The sequence below is a fragment of the Heliangelus exortis genome, chromosome 11 (genome assembly GCF_036169615.1).
Source record: "Heliangelus exortis chromosome 11, bHelExo1.hap1, whole genome shotgun sequence".
Classification (NCBI taxonomy): Eukaryota; Metazoa; Chordata; class Aves; order Apodiformes; family Trochilidae; genus Heliangelus; species Heliangelus exortis.
Genome location: NC_092432.1, coordinates 14,133,121 through 14,158,266, shown reverse-complemented (window position 1 = coordinate 14,158,266; position 25,146 = coordinate 14,133,121). Strand labels below are relative to the sequence as shown.

The 25,146-nt window shown below is 53.5% G+C and overlaps 4 protein-coding genes and 1 non-coding gene across 16 annotated transcripts in view; 3 read left to right on the top strand and 2 right to left on the bottom strand.

Annotated features, from left to right (window-relative positions):
• The window catches only part of CPEB1 (cytoplasmic polyadenylation element binding protein 1), a 38,528-nt gene extending 27,897 nt beyond the window's left edge, over window positions 1–10,631 (top strand). For 9 of the 11 annotated variants that reach the window (XM_071754771.1, XM_071754776.1, XM_071754774.1 and 6 more), the window contains 9 exons: window positions 2,076–2,302; window positions 3,819–4,068; window positions 4,378–4,491; window positions 4,587–4,691; window positions 5,613–5,749; window positions 6,906–7,104; window positions 8,916–9,010; window positions 9,232–9,312; window positions 10,145–10,631. In XM_071754771.1, the coding sequence (XP_071610872.1) occupies window positions 2,076–2,302; window positions 3,819–4,068; window positions 4,378–4,491; window positions 4,587–4,691; window positions 5,613–5,749; window positions 6,906–7,104; window positions 8,916–9,010; window positions 9,232–9,312; window positions 10,145–10,255 (1,319 nt within the window). In that variant the 3' untranslated portion in view covers window positions 10,256–10,631. The remainder of the gene's footprint in view (window positions 1–2,075; window positions 2,303–3,818; window positions 4,069–4,377; window positions 4,492–4,586; window positions 4,692–5,612; window positions 5,750–6,905; window positions 7,105–8,915; window positions 9,011–9,231; window positions 9,313–10,144) is intronic. The other 2 variants (XM_071754773.1, XM_071754772.1) reach the window with 2 other exon arrangements.
• A 1,908-nt stretch (window positions 10,632–12,539) lies between these two features.
• On the top strand, window positions 12,540–15,741 carry RPS17 (ribosomal protein S17). Its single transcript, XM_071754770.1, has 5 exons — window positions 12,540–12,620; window positions 12,809–12,960; window positions 13,455–13,560; window positions 15,192–15,257; window positions 15,617–15,741. The coding sequence occupies exons 1-5, from the start codon at window positions 12,618–12,620 to the stop codon at window positions 15,695–15,697; spliced, it is 408 nt and encodes a 135-aa protein (XP_071610871.1). The 5' UTR covers window positions 12,540–12,617; the 3' UTR covers window positions 15,698–15,741.
• LOC139801308 (small nucleolar RNA SNORA71) lies at window positions 13,103–13,237 on the top strand. Its single transcript, XR_011728146.1, has one exon. It is a non-coding gene; the product is annotated as a small nucleolar RNA SNORA71 (small nucleolar RNA).
• A 487-nt stretch (window positions 15,742–16,228) lies between the features above and the next one.
• Window positions 16,229–20,481, bottom strand: TERB2 (telomere repeat binding bouquet formation protein 2). 2 transcript variants are annotated; one of them, XM_071754768.1, is made up of 7 exons: window positions 20,162–20,481; window positions 19,729–19,810; window positions 18,149–18,294; window positions 17,789–17,850; window positions 17,206–17,294; window positions 16,958–17,049; window positions 16,229–16,729 (listed from the first exon to the last, which is right to left on the bottom strand). In XM_071754768.1, the coding sequence occupies exons 1-7, from the start codon at window positions 20,460–20,462 to the stop codon at window positions 16,584–16,586; spliced, it is 918 nt and encodes a 305-aa protein (XP_071610869.1). In that variant the 5' UTR covers window positions 20,463–20,481; the 3' UTR covers window positions 16,229–16,583. The 2 variants fall into 2 exon arrangements, with proteins under 2 accessions (XP_071610869.1, XP_071610870.1); XM_071754769.1 differs by having other exon boundaries at window positions 16,958–17,046.
• Window positions 20,482–23,926: 3,445 nt separating this feature from the next.
• On the bottom strand, window positions 23,927–24,922 carry LOC139801248 (beta-2-microglobulin-like). Its single transcript, XM_071755283.1, is given in 4 exon segments — window positions 23,927–23,940; window positions 24,434–24,666; window positions 24,668–24,707; window positions 24,862–24,922. Coding segments are annotated over 4 exon segments (348 nt in total).
• Window positions 24,923–25,146: the final 224 nt, after the last annotated feature.

The following is a 25,146-nucleotide window of genomic DNA, read 5'->3' as shown; positions in this document are numbered from 1 at the left end:
GCTGGCAGCAATCCACGTGGCATTGGTTGCTTCAGGTCTCTGGGAAAGCTGCACATAGGAGGTCAGTGGAGGTCTGCTCACTACTCCCCATGCTTGATGGCTGAGGAGGAGCAGGAGGAGGAGGAGGGTGTCAGCATTGGAGCATTTATCGGCGGTGAGGTTTGGGCCAGGGGATCAGCTGCTTTGCTTTGACTCTTGTACTGTTTAGTGACTAATCAGATTTTTGAGCCTGTTTAACAAATTCAGCTGTCTCCCTTGAACAATACACTGGCTGTATTTTTAAACACATCACGTGGCTTCAGAGAAGTCGGCAAACCAGCGTAGTGCGGCTTGCCGGGGCTGGGAGATGCTCTGCCCTGCTCTGTGCTGTCACTAGGAAGGAGCAGTTCTCCTCCTCAGCTCCAGCTGCCTGCAGCACCTCTCCCTGGCTGCCCATCACTGCTTCTGCAGGGCTGCCTCCCCTCCTGCCAGGCTGTCCAGGGTAAGTACTGCCAGGCCAGCCCAGGATTTTGTGTGGCTGCAGGTTTGGGTGTCAGCACGGGTGCTGCTGCTGAGGAGAGCCAAGCAGATATTCTGAGAGCAGGAGGTCTTCCCAAGTGTGGTTGGAGAGGAGTTTGTGGTCCTGTGCTTATGCCAAAATGGGGCTGCACCTCTGCTGGGGGGAGCTGGCAGGGGTAAGGTTCTGCCAGTGCAGGAGGATGCTGTGAGTGCTGCTGAGGGCTCCTGCAGACCAGCTCTGCCTTGGGATGGGGCAGATCCTTTAAGTAAAGGACCCACCTGTACCTGTCTGGGGTTTCTGTATATGTTTTTGGGTTTCTGCAGGGAGGGTGAGGCTGGAGATGCCAGCTCCTGGCAGGTGTGCTGCTGGGAAATGGGGTTTGGATGGGTGCATCCCAGCACCTTGCTTTAGGCAGGCTCAGCAGCTTTCTCTGTTGCTGGGTTGGTACCAGTGCCAGACTGTGGTGTGCTTGAGCACAATGGCATTTGTTACTTATCTGGTTTGGGCAGCATTTAGGATTATTAATCCTCTTCTGCACAAGAGCTACTTGAAAACCTGGGTTAAAAGCCTTTGTGGTCAGAGCTGGTTGAGATCAGGTGGGGCTGGAGGGTATCGACAGGATCCTGAACTTGCTTTGCTGAAAACTGAGAGCTTCAGGGCAAGCTGCCTTGTTTTGCAGCCTCTGAATAATTAAAACCATTTCTGAATGCTTTGCTTTCTGGTTTGGGGACATTGAGCTTGCTGAGACTTGCTCCTTTTGAATAGAGCTGCTGGGTGTCATGCCCCCGTGGGGTCCTGCCTGGCTCAGCCTGCCCCGTGTCTGCTCTCTTGGGTCGCAGCTGGTCCCACATCACTGACCCATGGAGCAGGACAGGACTTTGACCCCTGTGTGGCCTGCTTGGTGTAGTGGTGGGGGTGGCCCTGTTAGTAGGGAGGAATTTGCTCTCCTTCCTCCTGGGTGGGAGGAAGAGCTGCTGCTCCCGATAGTCGTGTCCTGGGGACACTGCTCATGGCTGAGTCTCTCCCTTGGCCAGGCTGCTGGCTGCCCACAGCCAAATCCTCCTGGGGCCCATGTCTGCAGTGTCCCACCTCCCAGCCTGCTGGTGGGCCAGGAGTTGCTCTTCTCAGCTTGGCCATAGCATCTGCAGCAGACCCTGACTGTGGGCCCGCTCTGCCTCCCTCGTGGGTGGCTGTGCCCCTCAGTTGGGTCCCTGCCTGCTCCAGTGTAATGGGGGGGCTGTTGACAGCACCTGTGCGAGGTCTGTAACCAGGGTGGGCAGGCTCTGGTTCCGCTCCCAGATATAAAGTGGGGATCTTCTGTCTGATCTCAGCCTCGGGAGATGAACCCACTCTCATGTTTGTCAGCCACACCAGGCTCTGCTGGCTCCAGCTGTGTCACAGGGCTACAACTGATGGCAAAAAGCATGCCATCAGCCTTTCTGGTGCTGTGCTGCCTGTACCTGCCAGATGTCCTACCTCCTGGGCAAGCTGTCTTTGGGCTCCTGTGAGCCTCCTGGGCCTCTGCCACGAGAGATGCGTCATGCTGCAGCACTGACAGGCTCCTTCTCTGTTGCAGTTCTCAGCATGCTGAGTAACCCTCTTGGGAGCGTCCTGGGGAAGCCCCCACTGGGTTTCCTGCCTCTAGACCCCATTGGTTCTGACCTGTCAGAGAAGTTTTCCACGCCGACGCTGAGGAACTCCCGCCTGGACTCCCGGTCCCTCCTGGACTCCCGCTCCAGCAGCCCCTCGGACTCAGATACCAGCGGGTTCAGCTCTGGCTCCGACCACCTCTCAGACTTGATTGTAAGTTTGGGTCTTGCACCCACTCTGGTTCCTGGTGTCTTGCTGCAGTTTCAGGGAGCATTGGCAAGCTGTGAGGGGCTGCAACCTACAGCCCTGCCTGCTCGGGAAGAGACTGGAGTGCTGGAGGAAGCTGTCATGTATACGCTGGCACACAAGGTTCTTCAGCAGCCCAGGTCTGGAACAAGGGCTGCTCATACAGTCTTCCTTCAGCACAAATTAGTAGTATCTTTTTTTTTTTTTTTATTCTAAGCAACGTTTTGGCCTTTTGGCTTTGTGCGTGCAGCCCTGATAGGTTAAAGTAGCCCCTGAGGGGTCTGAGTGCTTGAGCTGGTGTGTGGCAGGAGGGTGTCTGTACCCTGATCCCGGTAGTGAAGAGGTCGATCAGTTCAGGTGCCTCCAGCCTGGGCTTCTTGGGCACTCCTGTCCCTGCCTTTCATTGCCCTTCCCGTTTGTTGACTGCAGTTCTCCATCTCAGGGCTGTTTCTTCTGGAGCAAACTGGGTCTTGCCTGCTCCCATTCCCTAAAGCATAGCTAAATTTGGAAGGCAGTGAGTGAGGCGAGTGTCTGTCTTCCTGACCCAGTCTGTGCTGCTGGGTCTGCATCGTGGCGTGAGCAGCAGCTCTGGGTGCCGGCAGGACAGCCTGGGTCCAGCCAGTGCTGCTGCACAGCTCAGCCTCCAGAGCTGAGGCCAGAACCAAGGCCCAGCTGCTCCTGGCTCTGCCCTGGTGCCACTATGGCCTTGACCCTCACGCTGAGGTGGGTGTGAAGGACGCAGTCAGCTTGAAGTGTAATTGCTTCTCCTATGATCCAGCCTGAGTTGGGCTTTGAGTGCCATGAAGGGCTGTGGTGGTCCAGGGCTTTCTGCTGGTCCTATTGGTGAAGGTCAGGTCTTCCTGGCATGGGTGGCTCTCCTGCAGCAGCTCCTGGCTGGATCTGCAGAGTGGCTGGCACCAAGAGTGGCACAGTGACTCGCATCCCTGCTGATTGATTGATCTGTGATTTTCCTCCTTCTACCCTGGGAGAAGCTGGGTCTGAAGCCAGCTGAGCTCCTACTTGGCCTGGGAGCTCCTCTGTGGAGGACCAGAACCAGGTGCTGCCTGCAAAGCTCACGAGTGCTGCCAGCAAGCCCTGCCTGCTGCTCAGCTTGGGGTGGTTGGTGCTCCCCAGGGGTGGCAGCTGTCTTTTGGGGCTGGCCAGGAGGGAGCAGCTGTTGTCTTTGTGGTCTGTGAGGTGCTTCTTTCCTAATGATACCCCCCCTCTTGATAATTCAACATGGGTGCAGTGGAAAATGGCTGCAGGGGGTGGCCTTTCCCAGGGAAATTGTGGTCCCACCAGACTGCTGGAACAGGTGAGATGGCTGCTTTCTTGCTTCTGCCAGACCTGAGGGTCTGAGGAGATCAAGAGAAGCCCCTTTCTCCTGCTGTAAGTGAGGGCAAGGCTCCAGGGTGATGCGTGACCTCCAGGGTTACATGCTTCTGCTGGGAAGCTGGGTTTTAATGTGGACTTTCTCTTGCAGTCAAGCCTTCGCATCTCCCCGCCTCTGTCCTTCCTGCCCCTCAGTGGGGTCTCAAGAGACCCCCTAAAGATGGGAGTGGGATCCCGCCTGGATCAAGATCAAGCTGCCCTGGCTGCAGTTACTTCCTCCCCAGCCAGTGCATCAAAAAGATGGCCTGGGGCATCTGCGTGGCCTTCCTGGGATCTCCTAGACTCTCCAGAAGACCCCTTCAGTATAGAAAGAGAAGCCAGGCTTCACAGGCAAGCAGCAGGTAAGTTGGATGGTGGGTCTTGGTGGGCTTCAGTGCTGATGGTGGTTCTGGGCTTCTAAGGAGGGCATTAGGTGGCCTCTGTGTAGGTAACGTGGCTGGACATGAGTTTACAGCAGACTGGACCTTTCTCCACGGACAAGGTGGACCCCCTGACTGTCTACCTGCTGGCAGAAAACCAGGGAGGATGCAGGCAGCTGCTTGTTGCTGCTGTAGCTCAGCTGAACCTGTGGTTGTGTAGCATGGGGATTTGCTTGATGACCTGTGGAAAGTAAGTGGTCCCATAGTGAGTGTTGGTTATCCTTGTCCCAGCTGTGAATGAAGCCACCTGCACCTGGAGCGGGCAGCTGCCTCCCCGAAACTACAAGAACCCCGTCTACTCCTGCAAAGTGTTCCTGGGAGGAGTCCCATGGGACATCACGGAAGGTGAGCAGCCTCTGGTTTTGCCAGCGGGAAGGTGGAGGATGGAGCTTATTTTAGGGGAGGGACAGTGATGCTGACTTCTCTCCTTCTGTCTGTAGCTGGACTGATGAACACTTTCCGTGTGTTTGGCTCCCTGAGTGTGGAGTGGCCTGGTAAGGATGGCAAACACCCACGCTGCCCTCCCAAAGGTAATATGCCTAAAGGTAATAGCCACACGGTAGGGTTACTTTTTTCCCATGCTATGTTACAGCACGGATGCTGGGATGGTACTGCTGCATGCTGGTGACTGGATGGTTCAGAGCACCCTAGGGTAAATGTCCTGCTCTCACTTGGGTCAGCACCAGGCTTGCAGAGCACTGTCACTTCTAACCTGGCATCCCCGCTGTCCCTGGCAGGGCTGGGCAGGAGCCACGGGATCAGGGGAACCACTCTCTGGTGCTCCTGGAGCCCCACCTGGGGCTGTCCTGCTCTGGGTGACAGCTGCCAGTCCCCACTGCCAGCACGAGCACCCAGAGCATGTGCACCCCTGGTATTAAGCTCACATGGTGGATCCCAAAGTGTGTCTGCAGCAAGCTGGGGGGTGGGGGAGCTGAGCAGCCCCTGGGGCACAATCCTGTCGGGAGAAGCTGGGTTGATGTGTCTGCTAAGCAGTGACAAGTTCTGGGGTAAGGAGTGATGAGTTGGGAGGCTCAGTGGTGCTGGTGACCTCCTTCAGTCACCAGAGCCACGTAAGGTAGGGTGCAGAGCTGCTGGAAGTGATTTTAAAGCCCCAAATTTTTTATTTTGGGGCCAGTACATGCTAAATGCGAAGCAATGTCTGTCTGTTTTCCTGCATAGTACCCGTGATGCCTGCTCATCACCTCTAGATGTGGCTGTGTAGGTGGGGGATGGTGTCCCAACTGGCACTGGATGGGCAGCATACCCCACCTGTGCTGGGCTGGGCTCTGTGGATTCTGCTGGGGCAGGTGCTGCAGGTAGCAGCCCTCCTCTTGGAGTGGTTGGGGCTGCAGTGCTGATAATTTGGGTGGCATCTGAGAGTGGTTTTGGGGTTGTCTGCAGTTGGTATGATCTGTTTCTTCTCTGCTGTGCTTCTGACAGCTGTTTCTTTCCCCTTCCCTCTAAAGGATATGTCTACCTGGTATTTGAGTCAGAGAAATCTGTGCGTGCTCTGCTCCAGGCGTGCTCCCACGACCTGATGAACCCCGATGGGCTCAGTGAATACTACTTCAAGATGTCCAGCCGCAGGATGCGCTGCAAAGAGGTGAGCAGACCCCAGAAATGAACCCGAGGGATCACAGCAGGGGGATGGTGAGGAGATCCTTGGAGAGCAGGGGGTGTCCAGTGTTGCTCAGCTTCAGGAAGGCAGGGCTGAAGCAGGACAGAAGTCTGGCTGACTCTTGGCCATCTTTAATTGATGAGTTCCTGCAGCAGGGCTGGACACAGGTGAGGAGGTAAAGGTCATGTTGGTGTTTGTGGCCTTCGCAAGAGCTCGTGTCAGGAATTATGACCTGCAGCTCCTGCTTCTGTGGCAGATACTGACGGCTTGAAGCCGAGCGGTTTTGGTTACCTAGAAGGGAGCACAGGAACTGGAATTTCACAGTTTCCTGCTTTGTTCAACTCAGTTTTGCTGGTGGAGGCACTCTGATCCCTTTGGTAGTTTCCTAGACCTTGTCTGCTCACATAGCCAGTAACTTGCATAGTGATTGAAGGTGGGTAGTTGGGATCTGTAGCTTCAGCTGCTCCCCAGTGTTCCCTTGGTTGGCTGACTGCTCTGGAGGTGCTTAGGCTGCAGGGGGTCAGGCCAGCCTCCTGGTGAAGAGAGACCTTGGCCATAGATCAGGATTGACTGTGGGAGTCTGGAGTTAAGGGATTGCAGTTCGGCTCTTAGGCACAAACTCTTCACACCCCAGACAGCTCCCTGGGTGTCTGGCTATTGGCAGTGCTTTTGTGCTTGGTAACTTAGCTCTGGCAGAAGCTTCTCCTCCTCACAGCCCCTAGATCAGCTGTTTAGCAGATGGAAGCTCTTGCTGAAGCTGGCAGTTGGGAGGTTGTTGCGTTGGTCTCCTGCAACAACAGGCTGTGTCTGACTGGGCTGTAAACATGGGTGCAGGCAGTCAGTAAAACCCACCCATGCATGGATTGTTTCCCGGCTATCAGCCCTGAGGGACCAGTTTGGTTGGAAGCAGAGCAGTGTGGCAGTTGGTTTTGTTCCCTTGAACCGGCCTTGTGAGCTCTCCCGAGGTGTCTAGCTCCAGAGCTGCAGTGCCCTGGATGCAGGACCTGAGCAGCAGTAACAAAGGAGTGCTTGTCAGTTTGGGGTGAAATCTGAGCTTCCGTCAGTTGAGGGCGCTGTGGAGCAGCGCATCCCGTGGCTCTGCAGGCCCTTGGCCAAGGGATGTGCTTCCTTATGGTTTCAGGTGCAGGTGATCCCTTGGGTGCTGGCAGACAGCAACTTTGTGCGCAGCCCATCGCAGCGGCTCGACCCCAGCAAGACGGTGTTTGTGGGGGCTCTGCACGGCATGCTGAACGCAGAGGCCCTGGCAGCTGTCATGAACGACCTGTTTGGAGGGGTAGTCTATGCTGGCATTGACACGGACAAGCACAAGTATCCCATTGGTAAGTGGTGTTGCCCACAGTGTGCTCTGAACAGGCTCTTTGCTTTGGTCTCTTGGAAGAGGAGACTGCCCAGGGCACCCCAGGGGAGGGCTGGCAGTGCTGATGTGCATAGGAACTGGAAGGTCCTAGATCATTCCAGAGTAACTTGAGACTTTTATTATCTTGGCTTTGCTGTGAAGGGTTTTCTGCCCTTGTTCAGTGCTGTTAATGGTCATTAGGTAGGACTTCAACTGCTCTTCCATCAGAGATGGCCACAGGTCTTAACCTGGTTCCTGCTGGGGCAGTGTCAGCTGCTGGACAGCAGGGCTGTAGGCAGCTTGGTTCAACCAGAAAACGTGGGCGGCATCCTGTTTCCAGATCCTGTTCAGGGTGCTGGACCTTGAAGCTCAGCCTGTAGCAAGTTGTGAGTCTCCTGCATGTTGCCAGGCAGGACTGACATTGGTGTTTGGGAGCACAGAGTTTGTCTGCTGCTCTTTGGCCTGTGACAGCTTTCAGGTTTTCTGGTCAAGTCTTGGTGCCCAAGTCCTTGCTTTAGGCCTTTAGATATAGCTTTACCACTGAGGAAGCTTTGAGGGGACAGTCCCAAGGGGTTGGGACTGGAATTGTAAGACTTTCCGCAGTGGAATGGAAGTGTAAGACTTTCTGCAAATCCTCAGTTCCTGGGTGACCATGGATGAAGTCTTGCACACCAAGTGGCACTGTCAGGTTCTAAAATATGACCTTAAAACCTACTGTGGCTTCATGTAGAGCCTGGGTTGCTCTCTCTAGTGAGTAGGATCTCTGGCTTTCAGCAGCACAGTGGCACTTGCACCCAGGAAGGTGTTCCAGCTACACAAACTTGGTTTTGATAACTAAACTGTACCCTAATTTTGTTCTGCATGGGCAATAATTGACTCCTGTGCTGAGATGCTGCCCCAGGCTTGCTTGGCTGCCAACCCTGGTGTGGCAGAGGGCTCCTGGAGAAAAGGCCACTGTGTGCCACCTGCCTCACACTAAACCATTTCTGGTAGAGGCATGTGGTGCAAGGAACTGGTGTCTGACCATAGTCAGGAGTGTCTCGTCCCACTGGCAGGAAAAGCCATTGCCCAGGCAGCTTTTGAGGGTCCTGCTAGGAGGTGGAATTAGCCCTCTTAGGAGAAGCCCCCTGAGCACAGCTCCCTGTGCCCAGGGTAACTCCAAAGCAGATCCAGGTCCTCCAGCCTGCGTGTTGACCCTACAGGAGAGGAGTGGGTGGGCTGTGGTAAGGCCTTGCATGGTGGTTCTTGGCAACCTGCTGGCACCTAGAACTGTCTCATAGCAGCCACAGCTCCTCTCACACAGAGCACAAACTCGTAGGTGAGCACAGAGTGTTTTCCTGGGGCTTAACAGAACTTGGCTGGAAGCGAATGGTGCAGGAGGGCTGCTCCCTGGCAAGGAAGCTGCAAAAGGCAAAGCTCTGGGATGAGGGGGAGGCTTAAAATAAAAGCTGCTGAGCTTTCTTGGCACTAGCTGATTTCAGACCCAGGCCTGGAGCCTGCTGCTTTGCCTGAGCAGAATCCTTCTGTCTGCTGCTGCCCCTAATCTCACATCCTACCCAGGCTGGAGGTGTCCCTGGAGAAGCATTCCTGCTCCCAGCTGCACGTTGTGCCTGGGGATGGAGTCAGGCAGGGCCACCAGGCCTTGGAGATGGGCTCCTGGCAGAAGCTGCTGCCTGGCTGGCAGGAGGGGCTGTGCCAAGGAGGGGGCTGTGTTGGCAGCAGCTCCCAGGCAGCCTCCCTGGTGCCTGCTGCGGGTGCTGTGTCACCAATCCCTGTGGTCCTGTCTTGTTCCAGGGTCTGGCCGTGTCACCTTCAACAACCAGCGCAGTTACCTGAAGGCAGTGACTGCTGCCTTTGTGGAGATCAAAACGACCAAATTCACTAAAAAGGTGAGTGGAGCTGATGGGGCAGCCCTGGGGGTTGAATCTGCACATGCTGGGTGAACCATGCAACCTACCCTGTATCCCTGGGGAGGCCAAAGGGGGTGGTGAACTGCTCTGCCAGCTGCAATGGGGTCGGTGATGGGCCTGGGGCACCCAGGGCAGAGGATTCCTGGGGGTGAAGATGCCCCCCAGTACTACTTCATGCCCATGATCTGTTTCTTCCACAGGTTCAGATTGACCCGTACTTGGAGGACTCCATGTGCCAAATCTGCAGCACCCAGCCCGGCCCGTTCTTCTGTAGAGACCAGGTGAGGGTTCCTTCTGCACTCAGAGGGTTTCCTCTGCTGGGGGGACATTCCTTGAGGAGGAGCTGGCTCTGCTGGGGGTGGGTTCCTCGAGGAGGAGCTGGCTCTGCCATTGCAGCAGCCTTTGCTTTGGTGTCTAGGGATGTGTGCTGTCCCTGGCCAGCTAGGGAAGATAAAGTCTTCATGCAGGAGCCCCAGGTGGGCCCTTGTTTTGGAGAGGGCTGCAGCTCTGCTTATGGGGAATCAAAAAAATCCCTGCTGCCCTGGGCCAGGGATGCTGGTGCTGTGCAGCTGTGGTGAGCTGGAGGCCGATGTGCCATAGCCTTTCCATCCTTTCTGGGGCTGCCTAAAGTGGAGGGAGCTCTGGCTGACCTCTATCTGCTTCCTGCAGAGTCCTGGTGGGCAGTGAGCTGTGGCATGCTCTCTCCTGCTGAGAGAGGAGGCAGGGGGAGCACAGGGAGTGCTGGCAGAGCCTGGCTGCAGCCCCATCCCTACCTCTCTATCCGCCCCCCCCAGGAGGCTTCTTTCAGCCAGTGCCCAGATCCTGGTTTTCCAGATCCTGGTTTTCCAGATCCTGGTTTTCCAGATCCTGGTTTTCCAGATCCTGGTTTTCCAGATCCTGGTTTTCCAGATCCTTTTCAAAAGGGTTGCAAAAAAGGAAACTTTGCCAGCATGGCCAGAGCTCCCTCCCTCTGCTTTCAAGCTCTGCTGTGCTGCCGTGAGCTGCGCAGCCTGGGATGGGATGTGGATTCTCTGGGCTGCTGCCCGTTTGCCTTTCCTGGGAATGCCAGGCGCATCCCCCCCCTCCTCTGACTCTTTGTCCCCCTCCCCCCAGATCTGCTTCAAGTACTTCTGCCGCTCGTGCTGGCACTGGCAGCACTCCATGGAGGTCCTGCGTCACCACCGCCCGCTGATGCGCAACCAGAAGAACAGAGACTCCAGCTAAAGAGGCCACCGAGGCTTGGGGCCGGCGCAGGAGGAGAAATCATTTTGTGATCAACCTGCCAAGTGGGGAGCGCGCTGAGCGTGCCTGCTGGTGCCCAGACCCGGGCTGGGAACGCGCTTCCTGAGGACTAACGGGGGTGGGGGTGGGGGGGGAAATCAAACAAACAAACAAAAAAAAATCTTACATTCACGTTTGCACTTGCTGGTCTTTTTGTTTCTGCACTAATGCACAGTGAATTTTGTCGGGTTTTGTTTGGGAGGTTTTGTTGTTTTTTGTTTTTTCTTTTGAGGGGGGGGGTAGCGCCCCTCAGGCGATTCCGCAGTTCCCAGACTTTGGTTCCTATTTTGCTGACAAGAAGCAAAAAAAAAAAAAATTATAGAGAAAAAAGATAAAAGGGCCATGTGTTGAGAAGGTGTTGATGCAGATGCCTTCACTGAGGTTTTTTTATTTATTAAAGGCGCTTTTTTACATTCCTTGCAATACTGATGGTGATCCTGCAGGTCTCATTGGCTCCATTTTTTTGCCGTTGCCATACAGTGCCTTTCCATTCATTTAACCCCCATCTGAACGGCATAAACTGAATGTTCAGCTGGCGTTTTTTACTGTAACAACAAGGAGACTTTGCTCTTCATTTAAACCAAATCATATTTCATATTTTACGCTCGAGGATTTTTACCAGTTCCTTTTTACACTCTTAAAACAGTTTTTAAGTCGTTTGAAATGAGAGATTTTTTTCTTTCCTGGCAGCTTTTAACATTATTGCAGTTTGTGTCTGGGGGCTGCTGGTGGGAAGTTGTAAATCGAGGGGGATTTGCAACAGAACAGGACAGGCTTTTTTGGATTTGAAACTGGACCGGATAAACGATCTCTGAGCTGCTGTATATAGTTTTAAATAGTTTGCACTTTTTTAAGTTGCACTTAAGGGGGGTTGATAGAGGTTTTTAATCACACGAAGTCACAGGACTTACTTTTCTTTTGTAACTAGCTAAAAAAGGGCTGCGTTTCGGTGGACAGATGAAGGTTCCTGGGAGCCCTTTCTCTTAGAGGGGACAAGTATTTTTCCTTTACTTTACGAAATGTGCAGAGTAACGGTGCAGTCGACTGAAATGCTGCTGCTGGGATTTGAGAACTTTAATTATTGTTGTTCCTGGTTTTGTTTGGGTTTTTGTTGTTTTACTTTCCCCTCTATTGGAAGCTGTGTGCCAAAGAACCAGTGTCATAATTTCTCCCTCTTGTGGTTTGTTTGTTGGTTTGGTTTTTTTTTTAATTATTGTTTTGGTTTGTTGTTTTGTTTTGGTTTTTTTCCTGCTGAGCTGATGTTGCATCGTTGCATATCCCAGCTGCTCTTTGTGGGGTTTTGTGAAGCTGTGTGTGAAGTCTCTACCTCATTGTAGTATATGCAGGCAAGACTGCACTCTCCTGCAGATGCGTGGAGTAAGCTGTGGTGTAGTTTTTGGCACATAATAAACACGTTGCAGCAAAAAAAAAAAACAAAAAAAAAAAAAACAAAACCACAACCCTTTTGTGCTCCTTGTTTGTGCACCTCGGGAGAATTCTGGAACCTGATGAAGTCGGGGGGAGAAGGTGGGCCTGGGTGCAGGGAGGGGATGGGGGATGGGGTGGGTGGGTGGGTGGGTGGGTGCTGTAGGGGACTTGGCTGCAGTGGAGTTTTTTGGAGCTGGGAGAGGTTTTTTTGAGGGTTTACTGTTTGCCAAAGCTCACTGGCTGCCAACCTACCTTCAGCAGGTGTCTTGGGCATAGGAGGCAGATGCAGCTGCGCTCCAGCTGGAGCTCCCTCATTACAGAAGAGAGTTAATGAGATTAATTGAGCTCTTCACACCCTCCTCTCTTGTAGGTGTGACCCTTTGCTGGGGTGTTGGGTGGGGAGTTGCAGAGCTGAGCAGGACTCAGGGTGCAGTGGAGTTGCCCAGTGGGGGTGCTGTGTGCTTCTTGGGGGGGAGAGGGCAGGGCGGGCTTTGGGCTCCTTTCTCGTTCCCTTTTTCCTGTTTCCCCCCCAGCCGTGGGCACCCCTCAACTTCGGGGCTTGGTGGTGTTCTTCTGGGTGCTGTGAGTTTGTGGGTGCTCATCACAGCCTAATGTTGAACCAGCTCCCCCAGAATTACTTCTTGGGCGGCGCTGGGGCTGTCGTAGAGTTGGATGGGGACCGCGGGCCTCCGAGCCGAACCTCCCACCACTACCCTGCGACCCCGGGGCGAGCGCTGGGACCCCTTCCCGGTCCCGCCCCTTCCCGCCGCCCCAATGGTCCTCCGCTCCGCAGGGGGGCGCTGTGCTGATCGCGTGCTCCCGGCGGCCCCGCGCGCCTCCCACCCTCCTCTGCGCTCTCTCCGCTGCTGTCGCCGCCATGGTGAGTGGGGGACCTGGCGCCATCCGCCGCCATCCGCCGGCCCGGCCGCTCCCCCTAGGGCGTCGAGCGGCTGCAGGGAGGGGGGAGAAGCGGAGAAAGGGGCTGCGGCGGGAGGATGGGTGGGAGACTGAGGGAGGCCGGGCCCGGGTGGGCCTGATGGATGTCTTCTTCCGCCTCCCGCCGCCCAGGGCCGCGTCCGCACGAAGACGGTGAAGAAGGCCGCCCGGGTGATTATCGAGAAGTACTACACTCGTCTGGGAAACGATTTCCACACCAACAAGCGAGTGTGTGAGGAGATCGCCATCATCCCCAGCAAGAAGCTGCGGAACAAGATTGCGGGGTGAGCCCAGGGGGTGCTTCCCACCGCCAGGAGTGGCGGGGGAAGGGAGAGAGTGAGGGACGGAGGGCAATTCCTACCGCCGGGATTGCCGGGCTATGCTGGGGGGTGAGGGCAGTTCCCGCCGCCGGGTCTGCCGGCAGGAACCTGCATTCGAAAGTGATTGCGGCCTCACCCGTGGCCTGATCATCGATAGTGCAGGGAGAGAAACGGCGACAGCTTTCCCGTGTTTGGGGGGGGCCACGTCCCGTTCTCCCCCAGACCCTGGTGCTGTCGGACACGGCTCCGGCCCTGAGGTGCCTCGGGGATTGGTGCAGGAGTCCCTACTAAAGTCAGTGGTGGGACGCTGGTGGTGGGATATCGATGGGGCTGGTGAGGGGGGGGACGTTGCCGGAGGGGGCTTTATCTTCTCCAGTTTTGGGAGCACGAGGATGGAGAAGGGAGCTGTGGGTTCCGGGAGCACAGGATACCAGGATGATCCCGTCTGTCCCCTCTAGGTATGTCACCCACCTGATGAAGCGTATTCAGAGGGGGCCTGTCCGAGGCATCTCCATCAAACTGCAGGAGGAGGAGAGGGAGAGGAGGGACAACTACGTCCCTGAGGTGAGGCTCTGCCTGTGTTACAGTGCCTGATTTTTTGTCTGTCCTGCCTTGAGGTGTTTTCTCCAAGGGTGGCCCAAAAACCCAAACCGCAGTCTGGAGAAGCTGGAGAAGAGTTTGGGTCAGGGAGGGGTGAGATGGATTTTGTCTTTGTATGGGGGTGCTCCTTAACAATGCACTGGTGGGGTGGGAGGAGGAGCTTACTTACTGCATTTTGACTCTTGTGTCAGTTGGCAGATGATATCTGTCCCCAGCTGTCTTGTTGACATGAGGACAAACACAGCTTAGTGGGATACAGGGGGATGTTGCAGAGCAGCTTAAAACCAGCCATGCAGGAATTCTCTCCTGAAGGGAGGGAAGTGGTGGAACCCCCTCTCACCTTGGTGAGAGGTTGAGGTCTCAACCTGGTAGCCAGAGAGGTGCTCTGGAAATGTTTCCTGTGTTTAAGGGGGTCTGTCCTGTCCCTCTCAACCTTGTGACCTTCAGGCACCATGCTTCTTGCTCTCCTTCCTAGCTGGCTTGTGGCTGAGCTGCTGGTTTCTGTGCTTCACAAAACCACTCTTGTGCTGCCTCAGCTCTTCCAAGTTGTTGGTGCTGGGCTTTGGTGACATGGAAGGTTGCTTTGGTGATGGTGTGTGAGGAAGAGGTATGATGGTGGGATAGCACTGCAGCTGTAGTGAGGCCGGCTGGTGCTGTCCCCTTGCTTGGAGATCTGCCTCAGAATGTCCTTCCTACTTCACCTTGTTGGTTTTGCAGCTCAGGGTGAGGTGATGTGGCTCCCGTGAGAGAGTAGAGCTTAGTGTGACTCCCTCATGGCCAGGAATGGGTCAGAGAATACAACTGGTTCCGGGTAGACCCTCTCACAGGTCCCTCAATGTCTTTATTTGGGTTTTGGCACAGGGCTGACCTCACAGCTGGTGCTGAGGCTTGGAGGAACTGGCTGGGGTGACCGTGTGGTGCATCACCTTCCAACTGCCTTTCAAAGGCAACTTGAGGGGGTGCTGGTGGCAGAGGTCCCCCCTGGAGGGGGGAAGCAGGGAAGGAGTGTCCCTGCTGGGGTTGTCATGTGGTGTTAACTGAACCCATGGCATTTACAGTTCTGTACAAAAACACCAGTGTGGCTTAAGGAAGAGTGTGGAGGTGTGGGGTCTGCAGAAGGATGGAGGAGGGTGCTGTAGCTTCAGGAGCAGGAGACCTCAGGCCCTGGAGGTGGGACTGCCTCTCTTGGCATTACTGTCTGGCACCACTGTGGTTGGGCTTGGGCCTTGGGGACTTGAAGGACAAGTGTGAATGTTGGTAGTGACCACTGGGGCTGGTGTAGTTGTGGACCTGAGCCATTCCTTGGCAGTGTTGGTGATGGAGTTGGTTAGGCCCCGGGTTCCCAAAGACTTCCTGTGAAACAGGCTCTTGTTGCTGTGCAGAGCCTCTGCTGCTGGGTGGCCTCATGCTGTTCCAGCAGAGCTGGAGTCCATGAGGGTTCTGGTTAATTCTGTTGCTGGAGCCCATCCCACAAGGGGCCACAAGATGCTGTTTGTAGTGGGACAGGACCAGGAGGGGTGTGTGGAGATGCCCCGGTGGCATCAGGGACAGAGCTTTAGGTTCTTGTCAAACCAGGTCCTTCTGTTTGTCTCTAGGTCTCTGCCCTTGACCAGGAGATCATTGAAGTGGACCCGGACACCAAGGAAATGCTGAAGCTCCTGGTGAGTGTCCCCAGTTGCCTCCCTGACCACCTGGTGGCATGTCCCAAGCACTGGTGCCCTGAGTGTCCTGGTGGTGTTGGCTTCAACACCGGGTGCCTGATGGGGGTGTTCCTCTGCCCTGGGAGCTGCTGTGGGAGGGGGCAGGGTGGTTGCTCTCCACACCCTACAGCACCAAAGGCTGCAGATCCGAGGGCTTCCTCGTGCAGGTGACTGTGGGTCTGGAGATAGGAATCCATCCTTGGTGCTACCTCAGTACCTTCACTCTTCCTGCTGCTCTCAGGAGGAATCAGCCTCTGCCCTCCATGGGTCTGGGCATTGGGTGGGCAGGGTGGCCTGACTGATCCTGTTCTGTTTTCCAGGACTTTGGCAGCCTGTCCAACCTGCAGGTGACACAGCCCACGGTGGGGATGAACTTCAAAACGCCAAGAGGAGCACTCTGAGGCAGCAGCTGTATGTCACTTTTCCAATAAAAGTGGGAAAACCACCTAAGCCTGCCTGTTTTTTGGAAAACTGCATCCTGGGGATGAGGAGGGGGAGGGCTGGTTCTTCAGGGTGGCCAGGAAAGGACAACTGTGGTGGATCCCTGGAGCTTGTAGGAGGTAAAAAAAAAATCTTGGTGGTAGTTCATGGTGAGGGGAGTGAACTGAGCTTGGCTTCCCCTGTGGAGACAGGTCCTGCTAGGGCTCCTGCTCCCCTGCCCCAGCAAGATGCTCCATCCAACAACTTCCCAGGGTGCAGCATGGATGGGGGAGTTGAGGGGCTCACCTCTGTGTGCAGGGGCTCTGCTTGGGAGGCGTAAGGAAGAGTGTGGAGGTCGTGACCATGGGTCCCACTGCTGAGCATGTAGCACAGATGGATGTGGCTGTGCTGTGAGGTCACTTGGCCCTGTGAGAAGACTTCGTGTCCCTCTAAGGCAAACTGCTGCTCACAGCCACACCTCAAATCCCCTGGAACAAACAATCCCCTGGTAGTTTGAGGAGAAATGTCTTTATTTGAGTTTGAAGTGAAGTGTGTTATTTAAAGAGAAAAACATTAACAGGAAACAACCAGGTCTCCAACACAACCAAACATGTTGAGCTGCAGTTGGGATAATCCAAAGAGGCATACTTAATAACCCCCTGTGTACCGTGGAGGTTTAACTCAAAATTTGCAGCTTGATACCAACCAATCTCTCTGCTATTTAACTAAAACATGAGAGAACAGAGACTGATGAGACAACCACAGATCTGCAGAGGCAAACAACCAAGGAGCCACCCCAGCCTCCCACCAGCACCAACTGGGAGCTCTCTGGCAGCAAAGTTCTTGCTGCAAGCTTCCACCTGTTACTCATAATTTTCTCTTCATTTTAGCCTTGGTGTCAGAGGAAATGTTAATTTCCTTCTGAATCCAATAGGCCGCGTAGCCCGAGGTGCCGGGGGTGAAATCGTGGAGCTCCCCTGCGTATTTCTTCATGTCACGAGCGGAGGTGTAGCCTGGGGAGGGAGAGCGTGGGGAACCCTGATCGGCTCCTCTGAGCACCCGAGGATGATGAAAAATGGGAAGCTTAGAGGGGAAGGGAGCCACCCCAGTCACCCCCAGCGTTGGCACTGCTCTAAGTACTGGGAGAAAGCAAGGAGCACGCTGGGAGGCTCTTTTCACCCCCAGTCATTTTGGGGGCATATTTTCCACTCCTAAAAAAATTCACTGATGCAGAACGGTACCTGTGACCATGTTGTTCATTGGGTATTCCTGGAGGGCACGATACGGAAATCCACCCAGGGCGGGGGCTCTAGAGACCGATGCTTCTTTGCTGCTGTATCAAGGTGAGGTAAAAAAACACAACAAGAAAACTCCAACACAACAAAAAAAGAAGAATCTTGATAAAATCTTGAGTTATTCCCTATGTGTTGGGAATCTCGAAATTTGGGGGGTGCATCCAAATGCCACCTCTGAGGGCAGAAAAACATACCTTTTGGTCAGGTCTAGCACTTCTTCCCCTGCTCCTTCCCCACAGCCTTCTCTTGCCACCTCCAGGTCATCCCCCAGGTTTTCATTGGGCTGTGTATATCAACCAGAGTCGAGTTTCAGTTGTGCCCTGGGCATACCCCACAAAGCCCCAGAGATGTGGTCCTAGGGCACCGTGTTTTTAGGACTTGTGATTTCCAGCATAATTTAGAAAAAAGTTTTAAAGCTAATCACATTTTTTTTTGCTTAAAAGTGCTGAGAAGTGGCTTTGTGAAGAGAGCAGGAAGTGTCCTGCAGTTGCACAGGGAAGGAAAATGATGCACAAAAGGGCAGCCATTGGCATCCCCAGAAGGATGTGCCAGGGAGACCTGATGTCTGGGAGAAAATCCCTCTGCTCTTAGTCCAGTGCTGTGCCCCTGGGATGTCATGCCGGGAGGGACACACACAGCAGAAGCTCAAGAAGAAGCACAAGAAATGCTCCTGGATTTGGGCTGAGGGTCTGGGCTGAAAGCCAGGCTCACAGAACTTCATACAAACTGTGGATTTTTTAAGATAGATCTCCCGTAGTTGTCAATTTCTCATCTTACCTGTTCTGCAAGCGAATCATCCCTCTGCTCCCAAATAAAACAACCGATTTTCCTCCTGATTTCTGCCAGGAACAACAAAATAAATGACCACGTAAGCAGCAAGCAGGGAGGCTGTACAAGCCCCAGCCTCTCACTGGTGCCCAGGAGCCCTGACAGGAGTTTGCAGAGCAGCCCTGGTTGCTAATGCCAAACAAAAGATGGAATATCAGTTCTTCTGCCTCTGGGGAGGAAGAATCACTCCCAGCAGAAGGATTTTCCTTCCACCTAGAACAGAAGGAACTGGAGATTCTGGTTTGCACCGCCAAAAGGTTTGCACTCCCAAGGGAACCAAATCCTGATGGGTTTTTTTTTCTCCCTAACCTTCTTGCAGACAGGCAGGTGGCAGGATGAAGTGGCCCAGAACCACCGAGGACTTCACTCCAGTGCTGCTGCCTGCCCAGGCAGAGAGGTAACGGGAGTGAAAGACTGTAGCTCTGCCCTCCAAGTAATCCAGGCTCTCATGTATTCTGGAAGAGAAAAATACAGCTGTTTTCCAAAGGTAAACCTGAAAAAAAAACCCAAACAAAACAAAAGTTCATAGCGATGTTGTTAAAGCCGACCTACTCTGACATTTCAGCCCAGAGCACCTCATATTCTGTAATTTTCTAACTGAGACTACACTGGACAGTGGGATGTTCCAGCACCTCCTGAGAGCAGCCTGGAGGAAGGACACTGGGGGCTAGTGTACAGAAGTGTATTTTTAGGAGTTAGGTGGTAGTGCTCTGCCCTCAAGTAGGAGACCTGTTGTTCAGGGAGGGGGGAAAATTTGATTTTTATTTACTTATTCTTAACCTGCCTGCTCAGGCTCCCGGCAAAATCCCCAAAAAGCAGCAGCATTCTGGCTGAGCAAGAAAAGGTGAGGGGAAGATGCTCAGGTGCTCCCTGTTATCCTTAGAGGGGAGTTAAATACTGTTTCCCTGGTTCAGGGTTGTGGATAATTATTAGATTTTTCCTAAATAATAATCTGAATCTGTTAATTTATATATATAATTATATATAAATCCCCCTTGGGGAAGCGAGCCAGTCTGGTGGGATGCCATGGTGGAAGCTAGGTCATTACTTCAGGTTTATCAGGGTTCCCCTCTTGGGTGGCTAGAGGATGACAAAAATCAAGTGAGTTTTAAGCAATTGTGTGTTAAAAGAAGTTTCTGTGTCCCACCTTAGTCCAGCCCTTAGTCATGCCTGCTGCAAAGCATTGTGAGAAAACACTGCTGTTCCCTTTCACATTACTATATTTACATGAAATTGACTATATATATAAATGCTCATTCACCGGAGGAAGTGCCTCAGTAGCTGTTACTTGTATTTTTACAAAGGTTCTTGAGCTCTCTGATTTTGAGATTAAGCAAGCAGAAGGAAAATAGCAATTCAGCCCTTTTCAGGCCATGTTTACCTGTGTACTTTACTCTCAGAGTTAACTCTTGCTGACTTTTTAGCACCAGGTTACTTCTTTGGGGACAGTATTGCCTGTATTTTAAACCCTGAGTTTTCCAGTAGATCAAAGTAGTTCAAAGGTAGTGAGAAAACCAGTGCAAGTAGTTTAATTTATGTGGAAGCTGAGCCAGCCTAACTTGTTGATGTTTTGGGGTTTGGTTTGGTTTTTGGTTTTTTTTTTGCAGCTATTTTCTGGTTTGTCCAGCTATGTTTTAGCATGGGTGTTGAGTTTTCAGACCCCACTAAGCAGTAAAACCCTGGCAGACCTGTGCCAGTCCCTTCAAAACCACTGCCCTGGCTTTTGAAGGATGTTGGCATCTGTTAAATACTTAGTTATCTGTGCCTTCATTGGCCTTTTACTCTCTACAGACATGGAGAGGACCCAATGTGATGGTAAAATGGGGCTGTGGGCACCTCCCAAGCAAGATGGGGGTGACGTGGAAGAGGACAGGGGGGACATAACCCACCTGCGGGTGTCTGGGTGGGCAGAATCGCTGCTGAAGAGGAAGTCGGCATCCTGCCAGTGGGCGAGCGTCCCGCCGCCGGCCACTGTGGGGGAGAGAAGAGGGGGTCAGGAGGAAGGTGGCAGTACCCATGTGTCCCCACCACCCCCGGGGGGGCCCAAGATGGGGGACAGCTGCAGGGCCAGGCCCTGGGTGGGAGCTGTGATGGACCTCCCATGGCTGTAGGTCTCCCACTGAGGACTCCCACGGTCTTCTCAGTCTGTGGGGACAGTTGCCTGCCCTGGCACTGGGGGAAACTTCCAACCCCATGCTCTGCCCTGCTGTGGAGGGCTCAGCCCTGCTTTGCCCCACCGAGGGGTGACAGAGCTGTTGGTTTCCCCGTGTGTCGGCCCCATGCCCCATTGCCCACCCCCGGGGACCCGCCGGGACCCCTCACCCCACAGCGCCCGCGGGGCCGGGCTGACGCTCTGAGAGAACCACGCACGATGGCCCCGGAACATCGCGGGAGAGAAGCGGCTTCGGGAAGAGGAGGGGAGGATCCGCGAGGGGCGGTGAGGGGTGGTGAGGGGAGGATCCGTGAGGGGCGGCAGGAGCTCGAGGGGTAGTGGCGGGAGGGCGCTGAGGGGAGGGTGAGGCCGCTGAGGGTGGCGGGCGCTGAGGCGAGGCGCGGTGCCCAGGGGTACCGGGGCCGTTGCCAGAGCTGACCGCCCCCTCCCTGGTTCGGTATGTGAAGCCATGCGTGTTTCTGAAAGTGGGGCGGTGAGGGCTGCTGGACGGCAGCCCAAAATGTCTGGAGCAGGGCTGGCCTGGGATGTCAACAGCAGTGTTCTGGGTGAGTGGATGCTCAACCTCCTCGGGAAACCCTCCACGGCTCTGCCCAGCTTCATGGCATCCCAGAACAGATTGGGTTGGAAGGGACCTTAGAGCTTGTCCCATCCCATCCACCTGCTGGGGACAGGGACACCTCCCACCAGCCCAGGTTGCTCCAAGCCCCATCCAACCTCACCTTGCACACTGCAAGCCATCACTTGTGTGGCTGGGGGGCAGCCACCACTTGTGTCACCTCTCCAAAGGGGACAGGACAAGCTGAGGGCATGGAGGAGATGGCTTCTGTGGCTGACTTGCCCGGGAGAAGGGAATGGCAGAGCTGAGCAGCACCCAACAGCCTCGATCCTTTTCACTCCTGCTGTCACCCTGCACCATCTTCTGAATCTGTCCTTCTGCAGAAAGGCAAAAACTTCCATGCTGTGGTCTCCTTCACTGCCTGGCCCCTGCTTCTTCTCTTTGTCCCATGAGGGGAACAAGGTCCCCTGGGCATGATTTGTATTCATGTTTTCTGTAGGTGGTGGCAGAAAAGGAGATAGTGAGAAGAAGACAGCATCTGCTTGCCTGGATATCATATCCTCCCATGCCATCTGCTGGATCAGAGCCCGGAGCTTCCCAACAGACCTCATCCCCTTCAGACTGCACTGCAGCAGGAACAACCATCCTCCCAGCCAGTGTGTGGTGAGTGTAGGGTGAGTGCAGGGCAAGTCCAGCCCAGTAGGACACACAGGTGAAACACAGACATGTGAGGCCTCAATCTGGTGCCCTCCACACTTGGATTTTCTGCTTATCCCAGGAGAAAGATTTACGAGTGCATTTACCTAAGTAAAGCTGAATGTACCCCAAAAGGTCAGGCCAGGTGTCAGCAATACTGAAAAGTGATACAAAAGCCCCTTGGTTTTTATTCTTCCTCATTTTAAATCAAGTTCTTACAAAAGCTGAAGAATTATTTCTGCTTGCACTCACCTTCACAGAAAGGACTTGGCAATGCTGGCAAATTAAGGGAGAAGAAGGTAAGGAGAGGTATTAAGTTTATATTTACATGCTGTGTGGTGCAGGTAAGCCCAGCTTTGTCAAGCTAAAACAAGCCAGGCTGTGTCAATCAGCCATGACTGATCTGCAGCAATACTGGATGTATTTCACAAAGCACAAATGAGGCTTGTTTTATGCTTCAAACTTATCAAGATATCCCTCAACTATCTTATCCCCTATGAACTTGTGCCAGCAGCAGCCATGCTGGGTACCTTTGGACCCCAGAGGCTGGATCCCAAAGATGCCCCACATGGATACCACATCCTATGCATCCACACCTTTTCCTCTTACCCAGCTTTAAGATTAGATCTGATGACCCTGAGGGTACTTTTCCCACCCTTTTTAAAACCTTGTGTCAGAGTGACTTTGGAGCTTGTGGCCAGACAAATTCAACATAAACCTCTAATTCTTTTCTTCTTTTTCAGTAGAGGGTTGTTCCTGCACCTTCTCAGCAGGATAAAGTACATCTGAGTGTAGTGCCCCTAACATCCAGACCCACAAGCAGAAGCCATCAGAGATCATGAAATCAGCTCAGGTTCTCTGATATGACTCTGAAGAAACATTTTAAGGACTCCACTGAAGTTTTGCAAATGTATTTAGAATGCTGTGTGATTCAGAGTGTCCAAGGCTACAGCAGGTTTTTTAATCTATCACATGGATATCTATAGCTACATGCTCACAGGCTGCTTTGGGTAAATGCCCTGTTAACAAGAAGCTTTATTGAAGAAGGAAGTCTGCAAAGATGGCAATTGCTTTTCATCATCCATAAGTGGCATGTGAGAAAAGGACAGAAGCTCAAGAAGACTTTGAACTTGGATGGCAGAATTCTTTGGACCTGTGCGAGGGAAAGGAGATAGACATCAGTTACTCTGTTTCACACCTTCAACTGCCATTATTTTAGGAAAAAAAAATCTTTGCCATAAGGAAACTCCAACTGCTGCATCCCTGACTGACCTACCCTCCAAATATAGATACAAATCCTGCAGAAACTGAACTTCCTTGGTGAGGTTTCAGAGTTCAACAAGCAATCCTCTCCCAAGATGATTCTTGCTCTCCACCCCAAGCACCAGCTGCATGAATATTCTCCCTTTGTCCTGCTCTCAACTCCTCTGCCACAGCTCAGTAATCCCTTGTCCCCAGACTCCAGCAAAGTCACCAGTGCCCCACCTTGTAGGCAACAGGTGGCAGGACCTGCCGAGTAATGAGCTCAGTCGGTGCTCAGCCTCACCTGTGCCCAGTTAGGGCTGGCCCAAGTGCGCATGCTCAAAGATCAAGGGCCAAGAAAAGGTGGGGCCTGAGACCGGCAAATGGCTCATTCTGAAGCTGGTCAGCAGCTGTGCTGGTCGAGGCCGGTTCTCTACTGATCCTGTCCTCATTCAGAACCTATCATCGCTACGAAGTTCGCCTCCTGCAACACCACCTCCAATCAAGCTTGGCATCCCTGGTGATTTTTACACTGATGTCCTACCAAGGCAGCTGCATGCCATGCTGCCATGTGGACACAGCACATCCCAGACCCTGCCTGGAGACCAGGTTTCCATCCTCACTGCCCAAAATCAAGTGAAAAACCAGAAAAATGGCTGTGTGTATCCTTTCAGACCATCTGTACTGTAGCAAATCGTGTGTCCATTTACCTCAGCATCCCATCTCAAGCAGTATTAGATGTTAACACTTAAGCACTTACTGTGTCCATTTTAAATATCCTTCCAATCCAACCATCCCAGCTCTGGAGCATCTCTTGAGCCCTCTCCCAGCCCCAAATACCACATCTCAGATTTTCTGCTCCAAAGTAAGAGTGTATTTCCCCCTGTTGTCCCACCCTATAAAGACAGTCAACTGACCTGCAATTTCTCCTGCTCCTGGGAGTCTCACACCCCTCCAAGCCTCTGCTGCTTTACACCATGAGACAGCAACAGGTAAAGGACTAAAATCCATCTACATCTTCCTGAGAAGAAATGCTCAGAGAGTTTCTGATTTCCATAATTTAAGTCACAGTTTTGTTTTAAAGCCCTTGGCAATATATGCTTTTTGGTTCCAATGTGGAGGTCATTTCCAGTGAGGTGTTGCCAAGGCTTGTCCTGGGCACAGTTAATACTTATCCAGCTCCTACCAGGGTACACAGGGCATTTTAGCCAGCATCACAACTATGTCAACTAGGCCATGTATCTTTAGTTTTCTTTTCCCTATCAAACACTGAATTAGTATTTACCTGATTGCTAGATCAAGATCAGTTGTGCCCAGATAGTCTGGAGTCCCACAGTGACTGTGGGACACTGGTGAATAAACTCTTACCAGCACAGCTTTAAGTATCAGCATAACTCACCATGATTGTCCCAGACACTGCTTAGAAATCTTTATCTGCAAAGCCATTGAATAATGGCAGAAAGTTAAGCTTGAGGTCCAACAGTTCCCTGGGGGAACTGGGGACAGTTCTGCTCTGGTAACTGGAGAGCTGCCCTTGTTTGGCAGTCTCTTTGCTGCAGCAGGGTCACCACACTCAGTCCCCACCACTGTATCCTTCTCCGTATTCACCAAATACAAAACTAAAGATGACTGCATGATCTCCTTGTAGGCAAGTTCACCCAGAAAAGGACCAGAGTGCCCCACTAAGAGTTGTCAGACACACCATGACCAAAATCCTAGAGGGAATAGCAAGGGGAGTCTTCCCTACCTGCTACTAACAAACTCTTTCACTAAAACCAAGGTAATTTTTCATACCCAAGGATTTTCGAGTTCCACCCCATTATAGCGTCCTGCTCCCTGAGAAACAAAAACACTGGGCTACAAATTAACAAGCTCTGGCTTCTGCACGCGAACAGAGGCAAAGTGTGAAGAGGAAGGGACATGCTACCCCATCGGAATGTCTGTGGTTCCTTGAAAGTGGAATGGGCCACACTGCAAGTGTAGATGTCACCCTTCTGGGGGACAAAGGGTGCATATGCCTGGCTCTGGAAATACCACTTATCACTGAAGGCCGTGTCTGTGTACTGCACATCACTCAGGGGCTTCCCATTCTTCAGGAGGGTGATGTCGATCTTGGGTGGGTGGAAGCCACTAACGAAGCAGCTGAGGGTGTTGTTCTGCCTGACCACGGTTGCAGGAGTATCCTTCCACTTTCAGTAGTTCTGGAGAAGGGGAAGCAAGAAGTGGGGTGCTGTAGGAACAACCTTGGAGAAACCAGAGCCCACCCGCCCACCAACTGGGAACAGGAACCAATCCCATCACCCCAGAAATCTCCCCCGCAACCCCGGCAGGGCCCTTCACGCCCTGGGCACCCACCATCCGCCTTCTCGAGGCCGAACAGCACGACCAGCAGCAGGACTCCCACCTTCAGCATCATGGTCACGGCCACCACCTCTCCCGGGACCGCATTTTATAGCTCCTGCTGCCCGCAGCCGGTGGCGGCGCGGAGTCGCCCGAGCGTCAGCAGCCTCCAGGCGGAGAGCGTTAGGGTTAGGGCCTGTCCCCTGCCCGTCCGGGGATGGAGGCGGTACCGGGCCTCCGCCATGGCCCCCCGGGGCTCGGGCTGGACACCTGCGGGCAAGAATCCCCCCAGGACCAGGT

Bases quoted from the DNA above. Each gene is read 5' to 3' on its own strand.
- RPS17 (XM_071754770.1), top strand. The intron at 12,961-13,454 runs GTGAGCCCAGGG...TGTCCCCTCTAG, and splicing joins CTGCGGAACAAGATTGCGGG to GTATGTCACCCACCTGATGA. The intron at 15,258-15,616 runs GTGAGTGTCCCC...TCTGTTTTCCAG, and splicing joins AGGAAATGCTGAAGCTCCTG to GACTTTGGCAGCCTGTCCAA.
- TERB2 (XM_071754768.1), bottom strand. From the start codon at position 20,462: ATGGCTTCACATACCGAACCAGGGAGGGGGCGGTCAGCTCTGGCAACG. The intron at 17,851-18,148 runs GTTAGGGAGAAA...TGTTCCTGGCAG, and splicing joins ACCTGCCTGTCTGCAAGAAG to AAATCAGGAGGAAAATCGGT. The intron at 16,730-16,957 runs GTACCGTTCTGC...CTCCCTCCCCAG, and splicing joins AATGAACAACATGGTCACAG to GCTACACCTCCGCTCGTGAC.